This window comes from Chelonia mydas, chromosome 7, assembly GCF_015237465.2.
Source record: "Chelonia mydas isolate rCheMyd1 chromosome 7, rCheMyd1.pri.v2, whole genome shotgun sequence".
Lineage (NCBI taxonomy): Eukaryota > Metazoa > Chordata > Testudines > Cheloniidae > Chelonia > Chelonia mydas.
Window position 1 is genome coordinate 120,233,581 of NC_057853.1, and position 27,632 is coordinate 120,261,212.

General features: G+C 58.9%; 2 protein-coding genes across 5 annotated transcripts; one reads left to right on the top strand and one right to left on the bottom strand.

Moving 5' to 3' along the window:
* Nucleotides 1-266: 266 nt before the first annotated feature.
* LOC102939670 (proton channel OTOP2) lies at nucleotides 267-10,550 on the bottom strand. The gene is made up of 7 exons (XM_037905653.2): nucleotides 9,446-10,550; nucleotides 7,788-8,165; nucleotides 7,172-7,308; nucleotides 6,669-6,727; nucleotides 6,426-6,553; nucleotides 5,044-6,014; nucleotides 267-1,609 (listed from the first exon to the last, which is right to left on the bottom strand). The coding sequence occupies exons 2-7, from the start codon at nucleotides 8,161-8,163 to the stop codon at nucleotides 1,436-1,438; spliced, it is 1,845 nt and encodes a 614-aa protein (XP_037761581.1). The 5' UTR covers nucleotides 8,164-8,165; nucleotides 9,446-10,550; the 3' UTR covers nucleotides 267-1,435.
* On the top strand, nucleotides 7,858-27,358 carry SFXN3 (sideroflexin 3). 4 transcript variants are annotated; one of them, XM_043550566.1, is made up of 12 exons: nucleotides 7,858-7,992; nucleotides 13,879-13,984; nucleotides 14,612-14,778; nucleotides 15,576-15,746; nucleotides 16,462-16,560; nucleotides 17,003-17,078; nucleotides 17,853-17,938; nucleotides 18,557-18,684; nucleotides 18,832-18,881; nucleotides 19,980-20,029; nucleotides 20,979-21,026; nucleotides 22,378-27,358. In XM_043550566.1, exons 3-12 carry the CDS (start codon nucleotides 14,615-14,617, stop codon nucleotides 22,472-22,474), a joined length of 969 nt encoding a protein of 322 aa, XP_043406501.1. In that variant the 5' UTR covers nucleotides 7,858-7,992; nucleotides 13,879-13,984; nucleotides 14,612-14,614; the 3' UTR covers nucleotides 22,475-27,358. The 4 variants fall into 4 exon arrangements, with proteins under 4 accessions (XP_043406501.1, XP_037760143.2, XP_037760144.1 ...); XM_037904216.2 differs by lacking the exon at nucleotides 7,858-7,992 and adding an exon at nucleotides 10,726-10,884; XM_037904217.2 differs by lacking the exon at nucleotides 7,858-7,992 and adding an exon at nucleotides 11,285-12,285.
* The last annotated feature ends 274 nt before the right edge of the window (nucleotides 27,359-27,632 follow it).

The following is a 27,632-nucleotide window of genomic DNA, read 5'->3' on the forward strand; positions in this document are numbered from 1 at the left end:
CGGTTTGCAAAGTTCCCAGAATTACAAGGACGAGTTTTCCTCACAATGTCAGGGCGTTGCCCTTTCCCCGCTTCTTAACTAGAAAATGGTCAGCAACCCTACAATAACAAAGCCGTCTTGCCAGCGTGGCCCTCACCAGCAGCACGGTGCCAGCGACAACGTTCCTCAGGGCTATTATAAAACAGCAAGGCAAACAAAACCGGTATTTCCAAAAGTATGAAAATGAGGCCTGGTCAAAGGGCCTGTTCCTGAGCCATCAGCTATCGAGACGGCCTGAACGTGCTTCCATTTGTTGTATTTCTGTAACAATCACAAGTGGGTGGTTCTTTTAAAATAGACTTTAATATCATAATCAGTGGAGTTTGCTATTAAGAAAAGACAGATTTCCCCCCAGGGCTCTGGTGCCTTGGTCTAACACTTGCACTATAACAAAGTCATTCAAATAAAATCATAACATTTCCCTTAAGACCCCTCCCAGGGGATACTTTTCTGTATTTTCCTCTGAATGATGCTCACTACAAATATTGATTAAAAATGAAGTAGGGGCACCAGTCTAAATCATTAACCTCCGGGGAGTTAGATCAGGGATTAATGTGGCCTGTTCTTCATCTCCTAAAGCCTGTTGCTTGGAGCTGCCAGTAGAGAAGTGGCTGCTGTGTTCCACCCCAGAGGCAGCTGCATTTCCCGTGTGAGATTAATCAGGCCAGCTCCTTCAGGTTTCCGTCTAGTGCAACTCCTAACACGCAGGATGAAAAGAGCTGGAGATACATAAAGTCACTATTCTGCACCCCTTAAAAGAATCCAAAAGATTGTGTGGAACGAGGGTACAAACACAGCCTAGCACCGGGGTCTCTCATGCCATCGAAGAGCTGAGTCTTAGCTGCAGTCAATATAAAGGGGTGATTTATTGAGGCTGATGCTACTCCCCTCTCCGCCACAAGTCACATGATGTGACTCGGTTTCCCTGTCTGTTTAAGGAGGGTGATAACGTAAGGCCACCCTGCACGGGAGGTGTGAGGCTAAATTCCTGGCAGATTTTAGGGTGTGTTGAAATCTGCAGGTGGAAAGTTCTCTAGATGAGCAGTGTAATAAATCACTGTTGATATTGTGAAGCGAGTGTGTGGGAGGGATTGGTGCACACTACAGTGTGTATATGGGAGAGCGTCTGGGGTACGTGTACCTGGGAGCGTGATGGGTGCACACGCAGGAATATGCAGGCAGGTCAGAGTCAGGGCGCATGTATCAGACAGTGTGTTTGTGTGGACGAGTCAGAGGGGGTGTGTTGTGTGTGTGTGTGAAGCAGAGGGTGTCTCTGTGTGTGTGTGTAGGTGCCACACCAACTCTCTGTGCAGCAGTCATCCCCGCCGGTCCCTCTCCCCGCCGCCTGCCCCGGGCAGCCTCTGCCCAAGAGAGCGGGGTCCGCCCCCGGCGGTGGTCAGCAGGTTTTGCAGTACACCTCGAAGAGGCTGGCCACCGAATGCATGCGGTAGAAGATGCCCAGTGGCAGGGAGATCTTGACGATGATGACCCAGAGGGTGAAGCCATAGAAGGCCAGCTCGATCTGGCTCACCAGGTGCGGCCGCGTCCCGTAGGCATAGAGGATCCACACCTAGCAAAGCAAAGGGGTCAGGCGTCAGCCGCAAAGGGGCACGGGCTGTGCCGGACCCTCTGTCCATCGCTGCCACCTACTGGATGGACTCAGATGTGCGGGGACTGACGCCTAGTGAACCCATTCGCTCCCGGTCTGCCCCTCGCCCCGTTGAACCTGTCACCAAGGCAGGGCCAAGCCTCGTGCATTCCTCCTGGGTGTGTCCATCCATTGGGAATGGGGCTGAGAACCACCGACTCATTGCATATCAGCCGCCACTGAGCACCAGCCCAGCAGTAACGGGCACTCCATTCCGCCCAGCAATGAAAGGCCCCCGGCTGGGGCATTGACTCTCCCACCCCCCGCCGGCAGGACCAGCGCAGAGTGGATGGTGCTTAGTGCATATCCCCACACCATGCACTGACAGCAATGTGGGGACAGGGCTTGACTGGGGCCTGCCAGAATCCATGGTGTGTGTGTGTGTGGGGGGGGGGTCTCAGCTTCATAGTGAGGGTGCTGGTGAGGGGGGCCCATGCCGGGGGAGCCTGCCAGGAACAATCCTGCATGGGGTCAGAGGACGGACTAGACCAGCATTGACAGAGCTATGCCATAGGCTGCGTTACATGACGGGGGGCCCCCGGGCTCTGCCCAGTGATTATAATGACAGATTTGGGTTGGAGCAGTGCCCATGGGTCTGGCTGGGCACACAGGCAGGCCCCATGGCTTCCCATACGGGGATCTCTCCGCAGCACCGTTTGCTGACAACCCGTCTCATTCGCCCTTGCTGTGCACAGCCCAGGAGTCGGATGGGTGGTGAGCGCGCTCAGGGCCCCAGCGTGTGGGAGGAGGGGTGGGGTGCTGGGTGCGCCTGCGGGGGTGAAGGGCAGTGCCAGGGCCAGGATGGGTACCATCAGGCACTGCTGACTGTACGGGAGGGGGGAGGCACAGCTGCCATCGCCCTGGACAGAGCGATCTCTGATCTGCATGGGCCGAGTCCGGACATCCTTAGAGTCCGGACATCCTTAGAGTGCCCGGAGCTCCGTCTATTCAGCTGAACACAGAGCAGGGGAAGGGGTGACTGATCACAGCCTCTAAGCACCGACATGGGGAATACAGATTTGGTACCGGGCTCTTCACCCTAGCAGACAAAGGTCTCACACCATCCCCTAAACCCTCCCCCACACAGAGGCTTGTTCGCTGGACACACTGTGGGGGGAAGGTCCTGTGAATATCTGTTCTCTGCACAGGCCTAGGGGCCCTTACAAGGCATGGGCAGTGCAGGGAGAGGAAAGCTGATCTTCCAGCCCCACCGGCAACCCAGACACAAGGACCTCGCCTGAGAGAAACTGACTAGGAGACCTGCAGCACCTCAAACCGCCAAAATGGTGGGAAGCAGTTTTGGAGGTTAAAGTCCATTCACTTTCAATGTCCCAGGGCCAGATCCTCAGCCGGTGCAAATCAGCTCAGCGCCATAGGCGTCCATGGGTTCACACCAGCTGAGGATCTGGCCCCCAGATCCCTTTCCGCAGCACTCTTTCCTAGGCAGTCATTTCCCATTTTGTATGTGTGCAACTGATTGTTCCTTCCTATGTGGAGTACTTTGCATTTGTCCTGATTGAATTTCATCCTATTTACTTCAGACCATTTCTCCAGTTTGTCCAGATCATTTTGAATTTTAATCCTCTCCTCCAAAGCACTTGCAACCGCTCTCAGCTTGGTATTGGCTGCAAACTTTATAAGTGCACTCTCTATGCCAGTATCTAAATCATTGATGAAGCTATTGAACAGAACCGGACCCAGAACTGATCCCTGCGGGACCCCACTCGTTATGCCCTTCCAGTATGACTGTGAATCACTGATAACTACTCTCTGGGAATGGTTTTCCAAACAGTTCTGCACCCACCTTATAGCAGCTCCATCTAGGTTGCATTTCCCTACTTTGTTTATGAGGTCACGGGAGACAGTATCAGAAACTTTACTAAAGTCAAGATAAACCACGTCTACCGCTTCCCCTGTCGGAGTTAAAGGGGCCTCTGATGGGTGAGGAGAGTGTCTGTGTTAAAGCTGTCTCTAGATGGGTAGTCAAACCTTTCTGGAGGCTCCTTTGTGTCAAAGGAGGGCTGGTGGCCTGGGGGCCACGTGGGCCCAGGAGAACAGCTTGTACTGCGACAGCACAGCCAGGCAAACAGGTCAATTATTAAGATCCCCCCCCCCCATCAATTCTTTTGGATTTTTTTGATGAAAACCTGAACCCGAAACTTTTTGCTCAAACTCCAGAAAATTTTGACCAAAATGAAAAGTTCGGTGCTGGACAAAAAACTCTTTTTTTTGTCCCTTACCCCGCATCCTCCAAAGTTAGACAAACAAATCCCAGCTGCCCCTAGTGAAAATCCCCGGGGCTGACTTTAGGGACGGAGTGAGAAGCTGCGGACCCCAGGAGAGACAGGTGGGGGTCTGCGGGCAGGGGGAGCACTACGCGGGCCGTTTGGCTCAGATCTATTTCTGGGTCTGGGCCCCCGTGACAAGAGCGGGGCAACATTTTTAAACTGAAACTTTTTCAGCAAAAAACCCACAGATTTGGGTCGATCGAAAGCTTTTGCAAACAAGTGTCGATTTAGGCAAAGTATTTCAGTTGGGAAAAAACCTTGAAAAGAATCCAAATGTTCCACTCTGACATTTTCGAAAAGAAACACCTCAACGTTTCGATGCCAAAGGCCTTTTTGTGGTGCCGTTCTCTGCGATTTGGCGAAACCAACTGGAAAACCCCTTTGAAAACGCTCAAAATGGAAATGAGGATTTTTGGTTTCAGGTCAAACAAGAAACGGGTTTCGACTTTTCGATTCACCGGAAAGTCTGAAAAAGGTCAGTTTTGGTCAACCTAAAACGATTTTTCCCCCCTTGATTTTTCAGGATCGTCAGAGAACCAAAAACCATATTTGCCCACCTCTATCTGTGATCTCCCTGTCCAGCAAAGCCGGCCCCGGGTACGTTCTGCACAGAAACAACTCACCCAGACAATAACTAGACTAGGTGTCACTGATTTCTGACCTGTATGACCCTGACACCCCCCACCCTGTGGCCAAGGGCAGCATTCCTCTCTTTGGGGACCGCCACGGAACAAATTGGTGGTTCTCAGTGTAGTTTCTAGTGGACGAATATTCACACCACCGACAACCCTTCTGTCTCCTACTGTCCCCTTGCTGGCAGCCTCAAAAGGGCTGAATGGGGTTGTGAGACTGAGTCCCCATCTCGTCCCTGGCCAGGGTCCCCCCAGCAGGGCTGTACGGACAAAGCTTGCTCCAGAGCTGACTGCACAGCACCTACTCAGAGGATAGACAGAGGACCTGAGCTCAGATCCTCAGCTGGTGATGGCTCGGTGGAGTGACGGTAATTGACACCAGCCGGGGAAGCTAGAGCCCCAGGGCTGGACAATCAGGCGCCATGAGCCAGCTCACCGAGATGTTGTAGAAGATGAGGAGGATGGAGATGTTCTGCAGGATCTTCCTCCGGATGCTGACGCGTTCCGGCTCCCCTCTGGGCCAAGACCGCTGGCCCCCGGCGGGGATTTTGGCAAGGGAGTCATTACCGCTGCTGCAGGCCAGCCAGCACCCCGGCACCTGCTCCTCCAGCTGGGCCACCATCCTGGCTGGTGTGTGGCGGCCGGCTGGGCAGATGGCGCAGTTACTCTCATGGCGGGCAGCCACGTCCTGCTGGACCGGCTCTTCGGCGTGGCCTCCGGAGATGGAGAAGACCCATTCGTTGCCTGGGGGGCTGTCGGGGGCATCTGGCCGGTGGGCGGGCCTGGAGTAAAGGGCTTCGGTGATGAAGAGGTTCTGGCCCAGCACTTGGATGGTCTTGCAGAGGGAGAAGCAGAGGTCTAGGAGGTGGAGGCTCCCGTTGATGTGCAGGAAGAAGATGGCCACCAGGGAGAAGACGGAGACCATCAGGGGCCCGCAGGAGCTGCCCAGCAAGAGGGTGACGTCCAGGCTCCGCACCACGCTCTTGGAGCAGTCGGTGGAGGCCGGGTCTCTCTGGAGCCGGTAGGCAGCGATGCCGACCAGCGAGGCCAGGAACATGGCAGAGAGCAGCACTGAGCTGAAGATGTAGTAAGTCCGCAGGGCCTCAGGGACCGTCTCAGGGGCCTTGGCCAGCACTCCGAAGGAGATCATCACCCCGAAGGTGGCCGAGATGGCCAGCGCCCCCAGCACCAGCCCCACGAAGGCCCCGCTGAGGTGGAAGCGGCCCCGGGGGCATGGGTGGGGCTGCCGGCGACAGGCCGCCTGCCCCGTGTTCTTCCACACCACGTAGAGCATGGTGGAAGAGAAGAGGCTGAACTCGATGTTGAAGGGGTGCAGGTAGGCGGCGCCCTCGGAAAAGATATGGCACAGGCTGGTGGCGCACGAGCAGCTGTTGGTGGGCGAATTCCCTGCAGCGGGTGAAGTGGGGGGGGTCACTCAGCACCAGCCTGGGAGTGGGGCAGCATGGGAGGGAGACGGACTGGATGGGGGAAGGGCTGTGCATAGGGATTGGAGGGCAAGGCTGTCCGTGGGGGGCTCTTCCTAGGGGTTGGGGGACGGGGCAGTGCATGGGGGTGGAGGATAAGGCTGTCCGTGGGGGCTGCTGAAGGGTCCGGCTCCTTAGCGGCCCCCTAGCCCCATCTCATCACTGGTCCGGGTGGGTGTATAAACCCCGTCCCAGGACCCCTTGGCTCGGTTGGCCCCAGTGAAGCTCCGTCTGCCCGGGACCGTGTGGCACACACCGTGGTGGTCCATGTGGGGGAAAGGGGCATTGACCCCCCCCCGCCACGGGTCCAGCCCCCCGCCCTGGGGGCCCTCACCATGCCCGGGCCAGGGGCTCTCCGTCTCGTGGGCGTCGTAGATCTCCTGCAGCTGCTTCATGGACTCGTCCAGCACCACGCTCACCCACATGAGCACATTGGTGGCCAGCGTGTGCATCAGGCCAAACCTGGGACGGGGGAGAGGGCAGAGGGAGCTCACAGCCCGGCCTGGCCCCAAGGGGCTGCCCCCGAAACAACCAGCCCTCGCCCCCATCCTGGTGCACAAGCCGGGAGCCCGGATACCTGTTGAGATGCTGCTGCTCCTGGATGCAGACCTTGGCGTGGAAGGACAGCAGGGACACCTGTGCCGAGGGCGGGGAGCGAAGGCAGAAGACAGGGTCAAAGAGCAATGGGAAAGGACTAGCTGCTGCCCAGGAGTGGCTGAAAGCCCCTTCCACAAGGCATGCTGCACCTTTAACTGCAGCGGCCATCTTGGGAGGCGGGGCTCCCTCCTGGGGACCTGATGTTGGTCCTTTCTTGCTTCGTGCTTTCCCTCCTTCTCCACCCAGCCTGTCCCACACGGCCCTGGGGACACCAAGGCTGGACGAGTACACAATACAGAGGAACCCTCGTGTGCGAACAGCCTACACTAGGGTAACAGCCTACTACAGCTACCCACTAGTGGAGTCACTCCTTGAGCTCATGTGGCCTATGCTGTGGGGCTAGTGTCACCCGGGTGTGTCGCTCCTGGCAGTCCGACTCCTCCCTCCTGGCTGCTGGCGCTCTGAGCACGCAAGGCCCCTCACCTGGATGATGGTGAACACGGCTTGCACGACAGGGAAGGCGGTGATGAGGACGGAGGTGCAGTGCTGCAGCTCGTAGTAATACCCCAAGGACAGGCAGTCCAGCACCAGCGTGGCCAGGGCAAAGAGCGAGAGCCCACCTGCCGGGGCAAGAGAACACCATCACCGCAGCCCGGCCAGCCACAGGGCAGCCATCCCGTGAGCCTCGTGGCAAGGGCCAGGCTGGGTGCTGCGGGGCCAGTGGACGGGAGAGGCTGGGGCCTCCGTAGTCGTGGGCCTGCAATGGTTTTGCTTTCTGTCTGCAGCATTTATGGCCAGCTGCCAGGCAGATGCGACATGTGACAGCAGAGACGCCCCCACCGCGCTCTCTCCTGGAGCCTCGCGCCCGCTCCCTCTCATTGTGTTCTTGTTCCTGGTTCGAGCCCTGGGGCTGGGCTAGCAGGGGGCTGGGTTTGGATTGAGGGGCACCAGCGGAGCTGCTGTGGGGCAATGGGCCGATCCCCGTGATTGTTTTCGCCCTGGCAGCACACGCCCCCCAACCCGGAGGCAAGTCACCGAACCCCGGTGCTGGGCGGAGGCTGCCGTGGGGCCAGCGGGGTTCCCGGGGAGCAGACGGTACCTTTCAGCCAGCTGGCCCCGGCGTGGTGGTCCTGGTGCAGCTTCCGGCGCTTGTTCTGGGAGGAGTGCCAGCCGAACCACAGCATCCAGGCGCAGGACGTGAGCATGAGCGTGGCCAGGAAGCCGTGGACGTTGCGGCTCTGAGGGCTGCGCTGGTGAATCTCGGCCAGCAGGACGGCGCTGCCCAGGAAGGTCAGCAGCACAAGGTAGAGCAGGGACAGCAGCGAGCCCGCCCGGGCATTGGCCAAGTCCTGCCAGCCTGCGCCCTCTGGGTCAGCGGGGGAGTCTGGGGCTCCCTGGCCCTGCCCCTCAGGGGGGTGAGGGGAGCCCAAAGGGGGGCACCGCTGCAGCACGCTGCTCATCGCCCCAGGGATCATGGCTGTGAGGGGAGGGGACAGGGAACCGTCAGGGAGGGGGCGGGATGGGGCCCAGGGCAGAGGTGGGACAGGGGAGGGGGGAGATACCCCACGGGTTACCCCCAGAAGGGAGACTTAAGGGGGGGTTACACTGCTCCCCTCACAAGCATTCACCTCCCCTTGCACCCCCACGTGTCCCCACACACCCATCAGCCCATCTCACTCTCACTCACCCCCTCCAGCTTTCATCCTCATCCTCACAGTGCCGGCCCTTTCCCTGGGCATAAACGCCGGTGCACGGTGCTGGGTGGGGCAGGATCTGGCCCCCAGGAGCCAGCAGAAGGAGGGGATTGAAGTCACTCCTGGCTGCCCACTCCTGGCTCGCGGGGGGTCTCTGGGCGGCTGGGAATGGCCATTCCACAAGTGGCATTTGCTGGGCCGAGCCGAGCTGGGAGCAGCCCAGGGCCGAGGCTGCTCAGGTGCCCCCATGGAGAAGCCTCTGCCCTCGGCATGGAGAAGGAGGCCTCCAGCCCACTGCCCTTCCCCACCCAGCCACGGGGGGCATGTGAGCACTGCCCCGCCTGCTCTTTCCACGCTCGCCCCCAGCCCAGAGACGGACACACGGACACTCCCAGGTGTGACTCAGAGCAACAGCAAGACGGGGGCTGCTGGAGGCAGACGCCGAGCTCTGGACTCTCCACACAGCCAGTGGGACTGTCTCCTAGACTCCCTTGGGCTGTGCCTGGGTCCAGGGGATCATGCCCAGCATCCATGGGGCTGTGCCTGGGTCCAGGGGCCATGCCCAGGTCCAGGGGGTCATGCCCAGCATTCACAGGGCTGTGTCCAGGTCCAGGGGGCAGTGCCTGGGTCCAGGGGCCATGCTCAGGTCCAGGGGGTCATGCCCAGCATTCACAGGGCTGTGTCCAGGTCCAGGGGGCATGCCCACCCTAGTCTTTCTGCCTGGACAGGTGTGGGCGTGTGGGGTGCTGGTTTGGTGAAGGATGGGAGTCAGCGGGCTAGGACCTTTAACTGGGGCTGGGCCAGACTCCGAGAGTGACGGCTGCAGGGCCCCATCCTGCTCCCGGGGGAGGAGGGGCTGGTCGCTCCAGATAGGCTTCCCCTCCCAGCTTCACTAGGCTCTCTGGTGCCACGACAGACAGACAGACAGACGCCTCCAACCTCTCCATCCACACAAACCTGCCTGGAATGGACCATGCCGGCGTCTCACCCGAGACGTCCAGCCCTGGGGAGAGATGGCCCTAGACACCCTTGGGATGGGTCCTTGCATCTGCCCCACACTTACACGGTGCCGCCAGTCACGCTGGAGACTCAGGAGCGTGTCTCATGCTACCCTCTGTCCTCGCTGGCTGTGTGGGGCACTCTGCCCAGGGGATGCCTTAATATTCCAGGGGGTGGGTCGTTCCTCTGCCAGCTTGGCACCTCCCACTAGAGTGATCGGGGCAGGGGGGCGTTGCCACAGGCAGCCCCCTCCCCGCTGCACACAGAGGGGGGAGCTGCCCCTCCCTGGCCGCTCGCCCTTTCCTGGCAGATTGGAGTTTAATAACCGGAGAGTTTCTGGAGTGATTGTAGGAGCAGCTCCCTGCTGCCAAAGGCCATCGAGGAGACCCGGTGCCGAAAATCCAAGGGCAGGGGGAAGGAGAAATCAGAAATCGCTTGAGTTGGGGGTGAGGAGAAGCAGGGAAATGTTATTTAAATCTCTCTAGGTACAGAAAAAAAAAAAGATCAGATTGTTTCTCTGATCACTAGGGAATTGCACCCAGCCCAGCGCCTCTCACCCCAGCGGGGCAAATCCAGGGGTGACTGCAAGGAGAGAACGTGGACTCTGCTGTTCTGAAACCACAGGGTCGCATCCTTTCAGCTAAAGGGGAATCCTCAGTACCTCTGAGCAGTACAGGGCGTAGGCCACACAGCGCGTTTGGATTTCATCCAGCAGAGGGTGGTGGTGCCTGCATGCGCCCACAGAAACACAGCCACATGTTGCAGGGGAGCGGCACACGCTGTGCTCTCTCTCCTGGAGACTTGACTGGGTCTTTTTTGTGTTCATGGCTGTCCTCCTGGTAGTGGGCGAAGAGCTGGGATGCCAAGGGCAGGACGGGCACGGAGAGGCCTGTTGGGGGTCAGACAACCTCTGAGATCGGCAATCGCAGCCTGCCCAGCCGTGGCGCGGTGCTAGGCACCTGCAAACACCGCTGCTGCTGCAGGGTGCCCCGAGGCGGCTGGCACTAGCCCCAAGGATGGCCAGTGGGGCACAGATTTGGCACCCCCCATTCAGCCTGTCCGTGGAGCTCCTAGGCAGCGCCAGCTGCACCTGGCAGCCCCCTGGGGCGGCCCCGGCCAGGGGAGTGGCGGCCGCGCTGCCAGCCCTCTCCTGGGGGGGCCGGGGCAAATGCCCCCTTGGTGCCGAACTGCCCCAGCGCGGGGGAGGGGAGCCCGGGCGATGACACCAGATCCGCTGCACGGATCACGGCGGGCCCGATCCTGGCCCCGCTGCGGGCCGTGGGAGCAGGATTGGGCCCCCCCCGCCGGGACATGCGGCCGGGCACGGCCCGGGCGCCCGGAGCCTGGAGCGCGGGGAGCCGCCGGGCTCCGCCCCGCCGGCCCTCCCAGTGCCCGGCCCCTTCCAGCGGCGCTTCCCGCCCTCCGGCCTGCGCGGTGCCTGGCCGCGGCGCCGCTGCGCACTGGGCGGGGGCCGGCGCTGTCAGCGAGCCGCGGGGCGAGCCGGTGAGTCGGAGCCGCCCCGGGAGCCAGCCCCGCGCCCCGGGGAGGGGGGCGTGCGGCTGCCGGGGCGCGGGGAGCAGGGGCCCTCCAGCCGTGCGGGCGCCCGGGATCCATTGGTGCCCAGCGAGCGCCCACGCGTGCCCGGAGCGCCCCCCGTCCCCACCCACGGGCGCTGCTGGCGGGAGGGGGTGTCGCTTCTCCCTTCCCTGCGCCCCCCGTGGCCGCAGCCGGCCAGCCCAACCTTCTTCCGTCTGCCTGGGTGTGTGCCCCCCACTCCGTCCCGGAGGTTTAGCGCCAGGCTCTGGGGCTGGGTTTGCACCGTGGGCAGGGCAGGGCTCCGGGACTTAGGCAGGGCCCCAGGGGCACTGGCCCCTGAAGTGGGGGGTAGGGGCTGGTTTGGGCCCCAGGGGAGGCCGCAGAGCACCAGTGGGTTCAGTGCGGAGCCCCTCTGGGCCGGGGGTTCGCTCCCCTGCCAGCCAGCCCGGGTTAGCTGGAGCAGGCCAGGGAGCTGTGACCCAGTGGGATTTCACCGCAAGCGCCTGGCACAACGCTGGGGCTGGTGGCAAGGGCATTGGCCGAGGGGCTAGCGTAAGCGCTGGCTGCCAGGGCTAGGCCAGAATCACCCGCCCGGCATCCTCCTAGGTTTGGGAAACCTGCTCGGAGGAACTGTGGTCCTGGGTGCTGAGGGCTTGGCGCATCTTAGCATGCCAACCTCTTCCCCCCCTTTCCCTCCCCCTGCTGCCTCTCCCAGGCAGATGATGCTAAGAGCAGCAGTCAGTCCCCTGGAGGTGGGCAGAGAGGAGACGCTGGGAGTCCAGCCTCAGCCCTGGCCGGCCTCTGGTCCTTGTCTCACTCCACTCCCTTCCTGGCTTCCTTGCAATCTCGCGGCCCTGGGCGCAGGAGCCTTCTCCTCTGCATCTCCTGCCATCTGCAGCAGCCTCTGTTGGTCTCTCCACCCCCTCCCCTGCGGAAATAGTCTCCTCTGGGGAGTGGTGGAGCCCCCTTGGGTCGTTTCAAACTCAGCTGGGACAAGGCCCTAGGGATATGTAGTGTAGGGAACAAGCCTGTTGGGGGGCTGTAGAAATAGGGGCTACTTGCAGAGTAGGGCGTGGAGTTCAAACCCTCCTCCTGTCTGGGGGTCAGGCTGTTGGCTCAGGCCTGTTTCTACTCTCAGGAAGCCAGGTTTTGCCAGGGGGCGGGCAGCCTGCCCTGGTGCCCTCCTGCGCCCACAGGAGGTACGGGCAATGGGCCAGCATCTGACTTGGCTTACACAGAGGGCCAAGTGACTTTGCCAGAGCTACGCTGATGTCAGCGAGATCAGGATCTAGCCCGAAGTCCAGGGCATCCTAGCGAATGGGGGGAGTGCCCTTTGGGATGGAGTTAGCAGACGCAGCACCTCCCTTGGTAGGTTTGCTCGCCCCTTGAAATGGGCTCTGGGTCCTGATTTCACACCTTGCAGTCCCTTTCTCCCTGGCGCTTGGTGTTTGGGGCAGCCTCATGCCCTCTGGCCACCGGCTCGGAGTGAAACAGTCACTTCTCTGCACGGCACTCGCCTGCTTTGGGGGAAACACGAGAATGAAAAACAACAGAACAAAACAAGCCGGGGAGAAGGACTTTAGCAGCTCAGCTGCGGGCAGGCCCTGGCGTCCAATTCGCTTCAGGACAACCAGCCATCCCCTCCTCCTGCGCAGGGATTATTCCTGCTGTACAGCATTATAAATATTGGAAATAAATCCTGGGCGAGCTGCCAGGGAGGGCTGACATTTCAGAGATGCAGGGAGCTGGAGGCCTGTAGTTTTTCTGGTTGCTAGGGGGAAATGCACAGACTTTCGCTGGGAGCCAAATGGCAAAAGAGGAACGGAAAGAGCGGGCAGGCGCCAGGGCATGACTCTTGCTCACACCAGGGCTACGCCCCGGCACACCACTGACTGAAGGGGAGTCACTCTGGATTGACACTGGGGTGTCAGAGGTCAGAGTTGGGCCCGGTTCTTTGGAGATGTACCTCTGCTGGGCTCTGCCCTTTCTCGCTTGTTGGAGATGGGGCCTCAGCCAATGCCTGCAAGTAACTTTGGAGGAAGATGGGGTTGGAAGCTGGCAGCTGGGGGTGAGCACTCACCAGTAGGGGGCAGGATTCCTGTTCCTCTGCTCTGGCCCCACGGCTAGTCCACACCGTGAGCTCACGCTCGCCTGCTTATGTCAGTCACCCCAACCGGGGGCGTGGCTGGGAGAAGACCCCTCCCCCCCGACTGGATATGCTCAGAGGAGCGAGCCGAACCTTTAAGGGTCTCTCTGCACCAGGGACCCCTCCCTCCCAGCCCCCGCACCGCCCTCCTTGCCAGCACATCCTGGTGTCACCCCGCGCCCCTGGGTGGGTCAGCAGCTGCCGGGGTTGAACCTGCGCCCTCTGGCTCTTAAGGCCAAGCACGCTCTGGTATCCAAGGCTGTAGCAACTTCTGTGTGCCCCCTTGCGGTGCAGTTGGGTGATTCAGCCTCAGTTTCCCTCCTTGTATGGCTCCCTCATGGCGTAGGCTCACCCTGTAGTGCTGGCTTCCTAGGCAGCTTCTCACCAGCCAGCAGCTGAAGACTCCTGCTCTTGGTGGTTCCTTAGCGTCTCCATCAGCTGCCTGGCACCCCATCACGCCAGCTGCTTTTCTCCCGCCGGCCCAGTCCCCGGGGCCAAGCTCCTTACAGCAGCTCTCCTCTGACTCATCCCTAGCGACCCTGCAGTCCTTTCTTCCTAGGGCCACCCAGCCCGGTTCTCCCCAGCTGGGTCTAATCCTTAATGACCTGCATCCCCCCCAGGTGCCACAGAACCAGTTAATTGGGCTCGCCTGCTCCCCATAGCTGCCAGTGTGGGGGTCAGACTCCCTCTTGCAGGAGCCCAGCCCGCACTAGAGGGGGACGGAGCGCTGCCCGGAGTGGGTGTGGGTCCTGCTGGCTGCTCCCTCCTGAAGGGGGAGTGGGGGGAATCAAGCATCCTGGTCTCCCTTCCCCCAGGCTCCGGACCCTGGCCGAAGAGTCTGCTCCTCTTATTAGCCCTTTGCTCGTCTGCTGCACCTTCAGCTTGTTGAATCCAGGCAGCGTTGAATTTCGTCCCCGTGAGGTAGGGGAGTGTTACCCCCGTTTCCCAGGGGGAGGAACCAAGGCACAGGGAGGTGAATGGACTTGCCCGTGGGCACATGACGACTCTGGGGCAGTGCTGGGAATAGAACCCAGGCATCCTGCGTCCCCAGCTCTGGGCGTCAGCGCCAAGGGCAGGGCAAGGGGACGGTCCGTGTGCACGTGGTTTGAGCTTTCCCTTTCACTGGGTGGACCTAGCTGCCTCCTGGAGGTTTTCGCTGTGTGAGCCTGCCGAGCAGGGGCGGGGGGGCGGGGAGGCAGAGCTCTTTGATTGCAGAGCCCCAGGGCCTCTCCGGCTGAGGGAGGGATCCCATGACATCCTCAGCGAGAGGTCAAGCCCAGTAGGAAGGAGACAGTGCCCTGTGCTGGGACAATGCAGCCGAGCTATTGAACAGTCTCTTCTGGGCCCCCCCTGCTCAGGACACAAGGGAACGAATTGCCCCTGGAATGGAGGAAGGACCCCGCCCCTAATAGAGCTGGGAACCCACCGCCCCTCCAGCCGCGCGTGTGTGTGTGGGGGTGTCTGATTGAGGGAGGGCCGCCCCCGTGCTGGGTGTGCTGCATCCTTGCTCCCGAGCCCATAACCTCCCCGCTCGCCGTCTCCCCCCAGAGGATGTCAGAGGAACTGCCCTTGCACATCAACATCCGGGAGCCGCGATGGGACCAGAGCACTTTCCAGGGGCGAGCCAAGCACTTCTTCATGGTGACCGACCCCCGCAACCTCCTGCTGTCTGGGAAGATGCTGGAAGACGCCCGGAGGGTGGTTGAGAATTACAGGTTTGCTGTAAAGTCTGGTCTGAGTTTCCCCTCCAGTGGTTGGGGAGCGGTGGGGTTGGGGGGGGCATTATCTGAGGGAGGCTCTGCAATATGGCCGCTATGCCACAGTGACCCCTAGTGATGGGGTTGGGGGTGACGCCTTGAATGCAGGGGGGGCCGGGAGCTGGTCCATGCCATTGGCTCAAGCAAGCTGTCCTGGCGCCTGCCTGGGAAGGGGGCAACGAGGCGGGGGACCCCTCTGCAGGGTTGGGCAGTAGCTGGCAGGAGAGGAGGGGGGTCTTCTGCTGCCAGGACCCTGTATGTGGGCGGGGCTTGGAGCCAGAGGGCAGTGGCGTGAAGGGGCAGGGGTGGCTTTGGGGGTTTAAGGACAGAGGGACGTTTGGCATGGCAGAGGGCTGGGAGGAAGCCCAGCGGTAGCTGTGACGGCCAGGGGAGCTGGCACCCTGGGGAGGGAAGGTGCTGGAGGAAGCCACAGGGCACCAGCCGTCTCCCCAAGGGAAGACGAAACCTGGGGGGGCGGGGTGGGGGGGGGGGCTGGGCACCCAGAGCAGAGACGCCCATCAAGGAGACCACGGTGGAGCATTCGCTCCATGGAGACGTCCGGCCCGGCCAGGGCTGCTCGCTGAAGCCGCCAGCTCTCTCCTGGCTGCTGACTCTCCCGGTAAGGCACATAAGGGAGCAATGAGTTGGGGGCGATCTGCCCTGGGAGTGGGGGCAGGGGGTGCACAGGCCTGGCTGTGGGGGGGCCCCGGTGCGAATGGGGTTAGTCACGGCTCCCTCTCCCTGGCACCACCCAGGTCGGGGACGGTGTCACCGGGCCTGACGGAGGACCAGCTCTGGCGGGCAAAATACATCTACGACTCGGCCTTCCACCCCGACACCGGGGAGAAGATGTTCCTGATCGGGCGCATGTCGGCCCAGGTGCCCATGAACATGACCATCACCGGCTGCATGCTCACCTTCTACAGGCACGTTAGTCCCTCGGGGCAGGGAGCTCCCCCGACCTCTCCAGCGCCCCCTGCTGGCCCTGGGGCGGGGACCTCTTCCCCCGACCTCTCCAGCGCCCCCTGCTGGCCCTGGGGCGGGGAACCTCCCCCGACCTCTCCAGCGCCCCCTGCTGGCCCTGGGGCGGGGAGCCCTTCCCTGTGCCCTCCAGCGCCCCCTGCTGGCCCTGGGGCGCGGAACCCTTCCCCGTGCCCTCCAGCGCCCCCTGCTGGCCTTAAGCCGGTGGCAGTAGTGCAGCCTGATCAGTGGCAGTGCATCACCGCGCCCGTTGCACTTTGGAGCAAGCCCTGACGGAGGATGGGCAGTGACCTTTGGTAACGTGCCACCAGGTTAACATTGCCGGGCAGGTTCCCTGGGGCTCAGTGCCGCAGCGAAGGGCAGGGGATTCTGATAGCCACATGCTGTGATGTTCAAGCCCTGGGGTAGGGGTCTGAGGCCCCCTTCCCTGCTCTGCATTGGAGTGAGCGACGAGCAAGGGGTCAGGCGGGGGAGAATCACAGGTGGGTGGGTGCATGTAACACTGGGTGTGGATGGGGAGGGCTGATCCGCGCTAACTCCACCAGCCACGCCTCCTCGTGGGTGCGTGGCCCCTTTCCGTCCCGTCTCCCGTCCGCTGGGGCAGAGCTGCCGGGACGTTGCCTCTCCCTCCACCGACGTGCTCTCTCCCGCCGTCCCCAGGACGACCCCCGCGGTGTTATTCTGGCAGTGGGTGAACCAGTCGTTCAACGCGATCGTGAACTACACTAACCGGAGCGGAGACGCCCCCATCACGGTCGGGTAAGGGAGCTGCAGAGATGGAGCTCCAGCTGCCTTCCGGGGGAGCTGGCCAGAGCCATGCAGCACGGGGCACTGGTGCCACTGGGCAGGGCTGGTGCCTTCCCCGTGGCACTGCCGTGTGCTGCGCGAAGGCGGCTGCTTTCAGAACAGCCTCAGCCTGTCGCTTGCAACGTGGGGGCTTGAGCTGCGTGCCCAGGGTGGTCGGACTTGAAGCCAGCGCTGCGGGCTCCCTGCTGGGCTGGTCTCACCCTGTGGTGCACAGAACCAGGGCAAGCCACCGGGGGGCGCCCTCCATGCCTGGAGGGAAAGGCTCACTGCGGGGCAGGCAGCCTGGCAGGACGAGGCCCCGCCACGCTGCCCTGAGCTGTACAGACTGCACCAGCGCGGGGAGGGCTGCCCAGCGGGTTGCCGGCCTCACTGGACTTGCCCGTTTCCTTTGCAGCCAGCTGGGGACGGCCTACGTCAGCGCCACCACCGGGGCAGTCGTGACGGCGCTGGGACTCAAGTCTCTCACCAAGGTAGGGGGCCCAGCCCCGCTTCGAGTCGGAGCACGCCTGGCACGGGGTCCAGGGAGGGGGACTGCCTGGGCTCTACACCGCTGGACCCGTGTGCTGGCAGGCAGCAGGGACAAGACAATAGCTCCCGGCTGCTCTGGATTCACGCCCGTCCCCCCAGGAGCGACCTAGAGGCTATCCTAGCCCTGGGTGGGGCTACGGGGGTGGGGGATGGGGTCTTGCTTGGGGAAGCCCCAAGCACTTTGCTCCCACCCATCCCCCTGCGCCAGGTGTTCAATGCCCCTTTTCGTGTCTCTGCCCCAGCTAACCCAGCGATGCAGGCAGACAATAATAGACCCGATTCGGATCTCCCACTGCGGTGAAAGTCCAAGAGCCTCCCCGGAGTTGTGCCCATGGGGTTAGTGAGAGCAGAGCCGACGGCTCTAAGACGAGCACTGGGATCCAACTGGAATCCGCCGGAGAATGGAGCAGCCATTTCCAGCCCCCCTCGGGGCCCCAGCCAAGATCAGGGCCCCGGGTGCTGCACTGATGGACGTGCAGTGACTGATAGCCCCTGCCCTGACACACTGGAAGTCTAACCAGACAAGGCAGATGTAGGACAAGTTGTTATTCCCGCTTTACAGACGGGGAAGTGAGGCCTAGAGAGATGAAATGACCAGCTCAGGCAGAGCCAGGAATGGAACCGAGCCTCGTGCTCTAACCACTAGACTATTCTTCCCTCTATCCTGATATAGTCTCATTCCCTGGCGTGTGATTCTCTCTTCTCTCCCTCTGCAGCATTTACCGTCAATTATTGGCCGCTACGTGCCTTTTGCTGCCGTGGCAGCTGCTAACTGCATCAACATTCCTTTAATGCGGCAGAGGTAAGGGGCCTTCGCCCTAACAGAGCAGCTCTGTGCAAGCGGGGGAAATAGATGCTGTTGAAGGACATGGATCCATCTAGCCAGGTACCTTGCTTCTGGCAGTAACCGCAATCTGATGCTGTAGGGGGAGGTAAGACCCTCCTCATACTGCCCTTGGTCAGCAGTGAAGTGCTGTGACAGGTGGAATTCCTTCCTGACCCTCGCAGCTGGTCAGCACGTGCCCTGAAGCATGAGGGTTGTTTTAGTTTATAGAACTGCAATAATGGTCATTTTTTCCCAGAGATTAGCCATGGTATGAAAGCCTCTCATCAACCACAGACCCGGTATGGCACAGGCAGCTTCCTGGTGAGCCTCATGCCAGTTTTAACCTCCCACCTGCCGTGGTGGAATTCAGTCCTTGGCCTCTCTGCTGAGATCGCTAACGAGTGATCTGACCACTAGGAGCTGGGCTGAGAACCCCCGCACTCACTCTCACAGTTTGCAGATGCAGCCAATGGAGGGCAATGGCTCTGTGCCCCATTACCCATCCCTCTGCCCCAGCCAGGCTCCCAAACTGTGGCCCAGCTGGGCCCTGGCACGCAGGTAGTGGTAAGGGGCCCCGGTCTGTCTCTTTCGCAGGGAGCTGAAGTTTGGGATCCCCATCACGGATGAGGACGGGAACCGGCTGGGGGAGTCGAGGGCAGCGGCCCAGCAAGCCATCGCTCAGGTGGTGGTGTCCCGGATCGGCATGGCCGCCCCCGCCATGGGTGAGTCACTTCCCTGGCAGATCTGCACTGCGCGTGGGCGGGATCTGGACGCAGCTCGGGTGCCACAAACTCCCACCTTGCTTCCTGCCAGAGAAGCCCATCGCAGTTAGCGACCCCAGTTAATTTCCTTCTCCTTCGTCCCCCTAGCCATCCCTCCCGTGATCATGAATGCCCTGGAGAAGAGAGCCTTCCTGAAGGTAAGTCCTCAGCACAGGGCCGCCGTGGCTTTCCCTGCCCAGCCACACCCCAACAGCCTCTCCATGGGGCTGGGTGGCACCCCGACTACACGGCTTGGGGCGGGGGGGGGAGAGGGGTCTCCTCTCATTACAGCTGGCGCCTGTGTCTACACTTGGCCAAGGGCATTGTTGCTACATGTGCCCTGGGATTCATGGGAGCACCCCAAGATCTGCCCACCACCCCAGGATGGTATCAGGATTCCAGCCCGCCCCTGGGCCGGTGTAATGGGGGCAGGAGGGTTAATGTTGGTCCGGCTGATGGGGATGGTATAAAGCTCATGTAAGGATATGGCTTCACTGCATTGTAAACCCAGGGCTGGGGGACCTGGCTTGTCCACTTTGTGTTTTCAAACCCGTGCTTAAGCTTCCCCATTGCATTGTAACCCTGGGCTTACAATTTCTGGGCCTGGGTCTCCCAGCCAAGCTGATGCACAGAGCTGTGGTTTGAGCTGCATCCACACTGCAAACTGACAGGGCTTGGACCTGAGTGGCTTTTACCCGCACTCCCAGCAGGGTTCTAGGACCCGGGCCCTGAGCGCTTGCTGACCCAAATCAGGCTGATTTGTGTGTGGACGGAAAGGGCTTAAACCTGAGTCAGAGTCTGGGCGCAGTGTAGACAGACCCCTAAGCGCGAGATTGATCAGAGATGGGAGATGGGCCTAGATGGACCATGGCTCTGGGAAGAAGTGGAGGACCCCAGTCCTACCTGACAGGTGTGTGCAGAGCCGAGCCCCATGTGCGCACAGAGATCTGGGGATTGTCACGGTCTGGACTGGCTTCTGACAGTGATCGTCTCTTGGCCTGGCCTGTTTGTGGTGCACCAACCCCTGCCAGTGCCGCTGGGGAGAAGTCACCCTAGAAAGGACTTTTAGCACCTTTCAGAGCTAGCTGGGGACTGGGAAAGGAGCAGGCAGCTCTGCATGGATCACCAGCTAGTGCCTTGCGGGCCTGACACAATGTATAGTGCTAATCTATCCCCTTGGCCTTGATGTATAAGGGAACGCCCCCGTAAGCAGTAACCCTCTTGCTAACCCAAAGCCCCCTTGTCTTTCCATGTAGCGATACCCCTGGCTGAACGCTCCCTTGCAGGTCGGACTGGTGGGGTTCTGGTAAGCGACGGCTGCAAATAGGGGAAACTCGCCCAGCCCAGCTGATGGGAAGAAGCCACTTGGTCAACTTTCCCCTGGGTTTGCTAGCCTGGTCTCGGAGTTGGAAGCATCTTTTGCTTCAAACCGGTTGGGATCAAACCGGAATCACCGTGAGCCTTTGAAGTGAAGCCAGCCCTTTGGGAGGCTCAGAGGGGATCCCGTCATTTCCCACCCACTCCCCATCGTTATTCATTTTGCAGTTAAATTCATGGCCAGGAAATTCAGACCAAGTCAGTGGTCAGACTGCTGCTTTGCCTGGTGTGCACACACCCTGTGGAACTCCCTGCTGCAGGATGTTGTCAGGCATGAGGCTTCCTAGGTCAGGCCAGAAGCAGGAGTGACAAGAGACCCTGATCGTATTTCCCACCCTCCTGGCAGCAGGAAGGAAGGGGTAAAACTCACTGGAATATGTGTGTCTGGTGAGGTTTCTAGCTCAGTGTTGCAGAGACGAGGGGTCTGGATAGTTCAGATCAGCAGCCAACTGCCCCATTACAGTGATTTGGGGAGGGGAAGGGAAGCTGGCTGGGAGGTTCATCTGGGGAAGGCAGAGGAGGGTGAATGGAATTTCCTTGCAGGCGGTGTCTCTCCTTGTCTCATCTAGGTGCTGACCCAGCCCTAATTACGGTGTCCCTTGGCACCTCGCTTTCATTGGGACACCCCAGGCAGGAGGTGTAACAGCCCCACCTTACAGATGGACCCAGGTCTCCTGAGTCCCAGCCCGGAGCCCTGACCATTAGTCCGTCCTTCCTCCCTGCAGTGGGGCTGCAGTGACCCTCATGCCAGCGCTGCCCCAGTTCTAGCCTCTCGTTCCATGGGATGCTGCTTTGTTCCCGCCGTTTTCGGCTCTGCAGCAGTTCGTGGGCCGAGGCGTTAGACATCAGCTCTGCTCTTGGTGTCTCTCCTTTTGCAGCTTGGTGTTCGCGACCCCGCTGTGCTGTGCCCTCTTCCCACAGAAAAGGTAGGGGTTGGCCGGTCTTTGCCGGGCCCTCTGTACGCCTGGGCCTTAGGAGTGGGGGGTGGGTTTGTGTGTGTACTTATGCACAAAGGTGGTTTAAGACAGTGTCTCTCAACCTTTCCAGACAACTGTCCCCTTTTGGGGTCTGATTTGTCTTGTCTACCCCAAGTTTCCCCTCACTTAAAACGACTTTCTTACAAAATCAGACATAAAAATACAACAGTGGCCCAGCACACGATTGCTGACAAACGGCTGACTTTCTCCTTTTTACCATATAATTGTAAAATAAATGAATTGGAATATAAATGTCGTACTTACATTTCAGTGTGTGGCATATAGAGCAGTATAAACAAATTATCTGGATGAAATTTTAGTTCGTCCTGACTTCTCTAGTGGTTTTTCTGTAGCCTGTTGTAAAACCAGGCAAATCTCTAGATGAGTTGATGTCCCCCCTGGAAGACCTCTGTGTACCCCCAGTGGTTGAGAACCACTGGCTTAAGACATCTTTGCTCCCCAACTCCCTGGAGTTTTGTACCAGTTAGAGAAGCCAGAGGCTGTGATCAATTATTCTTCACGGTCGCTGAAGGTAGGACAAGAGGGAACGGGCTTAATCTTCAGCAAGGGAGATTTAGGTTAGATATTGGGGAAAATCTCTCCAACCCTAAGGGGAGTTAAGCTCTGGACCAGGCTTCCAAGGCGGGTTGTGGAATCCCCATCACTGGAGGTTTGTAAGACCAGGGTGGACGAACCCCGGTCAGGGCTGGTCTAGGTTTACTTGGTCCTGCCTCAGCGACAGGGCTGGACTTGACGGCCTCTCAAGGTCCCTGTGATTCTGGATGCACCGCCCCATCCTGTGCGTTACCCGGTTCTTGCCAAGAGAAGCAGAAGGGCGTTCTGGGCAGCTGGTCTCTGCAGGGCCGTTAGCAATGGCTGGCACAGGAAACGTTTGTGCCACCGTCTTGGATTCTCTTTGCTCTGTGTCGCCCCCTCCGCTTTCTAAAAGTCTCAGCCATCCGCTGGCAGAGCAGAAACGCTCCCATGTGACGTAGGTGGCCACTTGCGGGCTGCAACTAGCTTGCGAGCCAGCCCGTAGGCTGAGACTTGCCGCGTAATAGTGCGTTTACCGGGAGATTCTGCGTAACCGGGAGAGCTGTTCAAATCCGAATCTGATTGCAGACTGTCTGTGAGCAGAAAAAAGAGACTAAAGTGGGCGATGATGGATGATGGGTTGACTTTGGAGCATTCTCCCACCTATACGGAAAGGGAGGCTTCCTTAGACACCTCTCCAACCAGTAGTCACAAGTCCCATGCCCTCCCTGCCTCCTCTCTGAGTGGGTTTGTCTCCCTTCTGCAGCTCGATGCGAGTGAGTCGCCTGGAGCCTGAAGTCCAAGCTCTGATCCGGGAGAAGAACCCCCACATGGAGATTGTGTATTTCAACAAAGGGCTTTAAGCGAGGCTCCCGCCCCCCAGCTGCCGGGAGAAGAGATCAGGGAACGGATCGGAACCCAGGTGTCCGGGGAGAATGTTAAATGTTGTGCTAGAATAATCCCTGTGAGCTGCTGCTTTATTTCTGGCTGTCCTGTGTGTACGGTGTAGGTTCCTTGGACTCGGATGACCCTTAGCAGTAGGTAGTGATATATGCTGCTGTGATATAGATTGTCTTTCCTGAACAAAACTGAAACAGGAAGAGCTGATTCTCTCTGGTGGCAGGTTGAGAGTGGCCAGAGCCCCTCAGTAACCCTTCCTCCACTCCACCCTCCTGCTGTGTGTGGTCCCACAGTGGCTCGCATGTCCATCTTCGCTGCTCTTGAGAGTAATGTTCTTGAGACGCTTCAGTGGGGAGAAGAGGCTGGAGTGGGTGATGCTCGTAGGACGAGCAGATGTCAAGGGCCGAAAAGCGAGTTTTCCTCCAGCTTTGTTGTTCTCTGGTGGGATTTCAAAACTGACCTGAGGCCAGTGCCATCAGAAAGCCCAGTAGAATGGACCAGAGTCACAGTTGGGCATGGCTCTGGTGCAGTGCCTAGGCATGAATTTTACAACACGTTGAAAGATCATTCTAAATGTTCTTGCTGTGTCTGCGGATGGTTTCCTGCCTTAGCAGCAAAGACAGGAGCTCATCTGACTTCCCTAAGGGAGGGAAGTAGCCAAGGAGGAAGACGTCTGGTCATCTTCCAGTACGGCAGGCCCAGAGCGGCTTGGCATGTTGAGGAGTAGGCCAATCAAGGTGGGTGAGCAGGTGTCTTCTCAGTGCGTTGGCTCACCAGAATGAGGGATGGGGCAGCTGTATACAGTGTGACTTGGCTGTTCCCTTTCACCATATTGGAGGATCTCTCTCGGGTCAGGGCATCCTCCATGCTCTTGGTCCTTTTAGTATTGGCCTGCTTCGTTCATCACAGACCGAAAGACTTAGCTTCTCTGTCGGGCGGTAGGTAGTCACACAGCCCGTCTCTCCTTTCCAGACTCATAGAGTGCAGCTAAGCAACCCTGGTGCAGTGTTTATAGACACTTGATGAGGTGGACTGACTGCTGGGGAAAGCTGTGTACTTATACAGCAGAGTCGCTCCGAAAAAGATCTAGAGGGGGAAAGAAACTGCTATACAAGGGAGCTTGCTGCAGAGATGGACCCCAGGGGGTTTCTCTGCCTACCAGAGGAGAATTAGCTGCAATTCCTGAATGTGGGGAAAGCCCGGACCCAGAGCTATAACTCAGCTTTGCACTTGGGCCCATCGCTGCTCTTGGAGCCTGGTGTTCGGACCCAGCTTTCACTCGTGTCTGTGTGTGTGTATTTGCACGCTCCACACCTGTGTGTGTGCCGGCTCATTCCTAACCATTGTCTCTGCAGGGGCCAGTTCTGATACCTTGTACATGCAACCTAACGGAATTTCCATGGGGGAGAGTTAAATTGTCCATGAGGAAATTCCCCTGCCTGGCTGCACAGATCTAACCCTCTGTCCGTTGCATTGCCCCTTTTAAACGCACTATGGGAGGTGTGAGGGAAAGTCAGGCCCTCCCCACCCCGTTTTATTGGGAATATTGACTCAATACACGTATGGTGCAGGGGAAAATGCATCGCAGTGGTTTTAGGATGCGAAAGACAATTGCCGGGCGCAAGAGATCACTGATAAATAAAGCACAAAAAGAGGAGGAAACCCACCCCTCTTCTGTTATCTGAAGGAACGAACCCTACAGGGGTATGGAGACTCTTCCAATAATCACAGCTCTGTTGCAGCCTGCACAATCTAGCTTAAAATCTGACTCGTTCAGGGCCTGACCCCGCCCTGCTGAAATCTGCCGGAGTTGTAGTGTTGGCTTCAGTGGGTGCAGGATCAGGGGTCTGCATGCAGCTTTTTAAAAATAGCATAATCAAGTAAGCTAAAGTAGATCTGACGGCTTGGAAATGCTTGAGCTGCCTGTCCTCTAATGGAAAGGGCTGGGGAATGTCACAGCTAAGCACGCGGGGCCCAAGGCTACTCCAGGTCAGCAACTTAATCCGGTTTTCCGCTCCTTTCATCTCCAGAGCAAATTACACATTCTAATCTCCGAAAACCAGCCCAGGGTTTGTTTTTTTTTGTTTTTTTAATGTCGTCTTTGTTCCAGGCTCAAGTCGCATCCTGGGGCCGCTAGACGCCCTTTGAACATGTTTACTTTTACGGGGCTCTTGTCTCCTTGCTGTAAGATCACCTTGTTGTTTGCTATATCAGCCTCCCTTTTAACATGTGACGTTTAAAGGGATCCCGTCACACTGCTTTAAGGTCATGGTGCTTTGTGCTGTGGGTGGGTGTGTATATCCGTACAGATAAAAATTGGATGTTTTACAACATCTAAACCAGACAGAAATGCTTCTGTGACATTTAAGAATTTCAATGAAAAGAAGTTTAGTCCTGGCTGGGTATCAACCTTCCCCTGCTACTGCCAGAAACGGGACAGGAAACTGACCCGCCTGGCCAAGCTGAGTGAGGTGCACAGAGCAAACAACCCGGCTCTGGAGGGGAAAGGGAACTGGATATTTTAAAAGTAGAATTAGCCGGGAGTGGTGTTGCTAGTAAGAGCGGGCAGGACAAGCCTTTGACTGTGTCTTGGAGGGAGAATTAGCCCCATCCTACAAGAGACACAGAGAGAGGAGATCTGCTGTGTTCATGTCTAGCCCCTTCCCTGCAGAAGATGGCTTGTTGCTCCTCCCAGATGCCCAGGGTGACTCTAGTTCCCAAAAGGAAAATGAGGCACTGCGTAGGGCTGGCCTGAGCCCTCCCCACCCCCCCACAGGGCTCGCCCGAGCCCTCCTCTCTGAGCGGGGCTGGCCCGAGTCGCTTGGCCGATCCCTGCCTGCCTCCTGCACGAGGCTGGGGTTGCGGCTTGCCTGAGCCCTGACTGCCCCTTGTGTGGGGAGCTGGCATCGCCGTGCCACCCTTTCCCCCCCGCGCACATGTTCCTCTGCACCTCGTTTTTTTGACAAAAGTGGGCATTTGTCCCGTTTGCTCTTGCCAACTGATCAAGTCCTCCCCTAGATTGGCCCTGACAGAATTTGGCTCAGAGTTTGTCTGTAATTTGCCCAGACTGCACTGGCCGGGAGGGCAGTGATAAGGACCGTCGATCCTCATGCTTCAGGGCACAGAGTGATCAGCAGCTGGAGTCAGGCAGAAATTCCCCCACCCACCCGACTCAGAACAGTGTATGGTGGGTGTTTTACACTTCCCTCTGAAGTGTTTGGTACAACAGTGGGCATTGCCTGGGGCTAGGTGGGACATCCGATACTATCGGACTGAGATAGGGACGGGCTGACTTTAATCCTCAGTCCACTTTCCCTTTTCAATGGTTTTAAAATCCTTTAAGTGTTGGTTTTGAGGGAGGCTGGAGGCAGCTTGGTCGAGTGGTCTGAGCAGGGCCCTGGGAGTCAGGACTCCTGGGTCCCCTTCTTGGTTCGGCCATCGATTCGCTGTGTGCCTGTGGGAAAGCCATGTCACCTGGCCACGCCTCGGTTTTCCCGGGTGAGAGGAATGGGGGCGATGCTGCTCGCCCGTCTTTGTCAAGTGCACGGAGGGCTTTGGATAACCGGTGCTGTAGAAATGCAAAGTAGACCTATGACTCCATAGAACCAGAGGGTCAGAAGGGACCGCAAAGGTCATCTGGTCTAACCCCTGCCGAACTGCAGCAGTAGGCATCCAAGGCAGATGCTCTGCAGTCTCCTTTGGAAAACCTCCAGCCAAGGAGCTTCCGTGGCCCCTGATCACTTCAGTCCCACCTCAGAGTCACTCAGCTTGAGCACTGGGGGGACAACAATGGAAACTGGGTGTAAATAAAAGAAAAATAGAGGAAACTCCAAGTTTTGACAGGGACAAGGAAACAAGGCAAATCCCGATACTCTCATCTGTAACAGATGCTGGGTGTCGTTCTCCTCTGCATTGGATTCCTGGAAGGGTGGGACGTTAAAAACCAAGCAATCAAAAAAAAAACAACAGAAAAACCCCCACACCCTGGATGCACCCAGCAGGAGTGTTGTGCAACGCAGCGTTTATATGTAGGTCCTACAAGAAGTGCGTCGTTGCTTTCTGGTGACACACAGGGGCCCTGTGCTGGCAGCATGTGGGAATAGGTGCTACAGGATGGATGGACTTCCACGGGGAGCGAGTTTGGCAAATTCCCTCCAGTTATGTGCTGTTTGTAACCTCCCTCGCCTGAGTCTTTATCCCCGTCAAACAGGTCTGTTCAGAAAGGGCATGGGCACGTCTCCGAGGGGGTTAGATAAGGGGACGCCGGCTTTGACGGGCGGTGTCACTGAAACGAACGCTGTTGCTTTTGTAACGATCTTGGCACGATCTGCAGCGCGTGGCGCGTCGGGGCCTGGGAGAGCACCGTGAGCAGGGGGAACTGGGGGGGCAGCGGGTGAGTGTTACATAAAGAGCTTTGGATCTTGCCTCCGGGGGGGGGGAGGGGGGGAACGCTGCAGGATGGTGGCTTTGCCCCAACTCCGGGATGCTCTGGCGCTCTCCCATGGGGGCCCGGCTTCCTGCCAATCAAATGCACCTGCTTGAGAGCAGAAAGCTTTAACAGTCCTCGTGCAATACGGCCCGGGCTCTCAGTGTCTGTTGGCATCACCCCTGTGCTGCGACTCGCCCCCTGCCCCTGGGGAAGGGGGATGTCCAATCCCTTCCTGCCGCAGGTTCGTGGGTGGGAGGCCTGGCAGCGTGTGTGCTGCTCGCTCGGCTGGTGTCTGGGGGAATACCTGTACCTTGAACTCAGACCCCTCTCGGTGGGCCACTGAGCCCATGGCTGACCTCCACTGTTGCTTTAAACAGGGCAATTGTTCCAAAATAAAGGTGATATTTTCTGTCTCTTGCATGTGGCTTTGCTGCTTTTTGGGGGCAGTAACAGGGTGTCCTTCCGGTGTGTTCTGGCTCCAATCTGGCGTTCTTCTCCACTGCCTGCCCTAAAGGGGCATGGTGCAAGGTAAGGGTGTGAAGTCTCTCTCTAGTGGCAGGCCAGAACAGAGGCTAAGGGACCTACTATAGCTGCCAGCTAAGGGAGTGCTCCTTTAGCTCCAGGGGGAGAGTGCTGGAGGGTTGACGTCCCAGGTCCCTTTATGCTCGTGTATTAGTGAGCTAGCCTCTCCG

Coding starts and splice junctions, on each gene's coding strand:
- SFXN3 (XM_043550566.1), top strand. CDS start 14,615: ATGTCAGAGGAACTGCCCTTGCACATCAACATCCGGGAGCCGCGATGG. Junction 17,079..17,852: donor GACTCAAGTCTCTCACCAAG/GTAGGGGGCCCA, acceptor CTCCCTCTGCAG/CATTTACCGTCAATTATTGG. Junction 20,030..20,978: donor GTCGGACTGGTGGGGTTCTG/GTAAGCGACGGC, acceptor CTCCTTTTGCAG/CTTGGTGTTCGCGACCCCGC.
- LOC102939670 (XM_037905653.2), bottom strand. CDS start 8,163: ATGATCCCTGGGGCGATGAGCAGCGTGCTGCAGCGGTGCCCCCCTTTG. Junction 6,728..7,171: donor CCGTGTTCACCATCATCCAG/GTGAGGGGCCTT, acceptor CCCTCGGCACAG/GTGTCCCTGCTGTCCTTCCA. Junction 6,015..6,425: donor GAGCCCCTGGCCCGGGCATG/GTGAGGGCCCCC, acceptor CACCCGCTGCAG/GGAATTCGCCCACCAACAGC.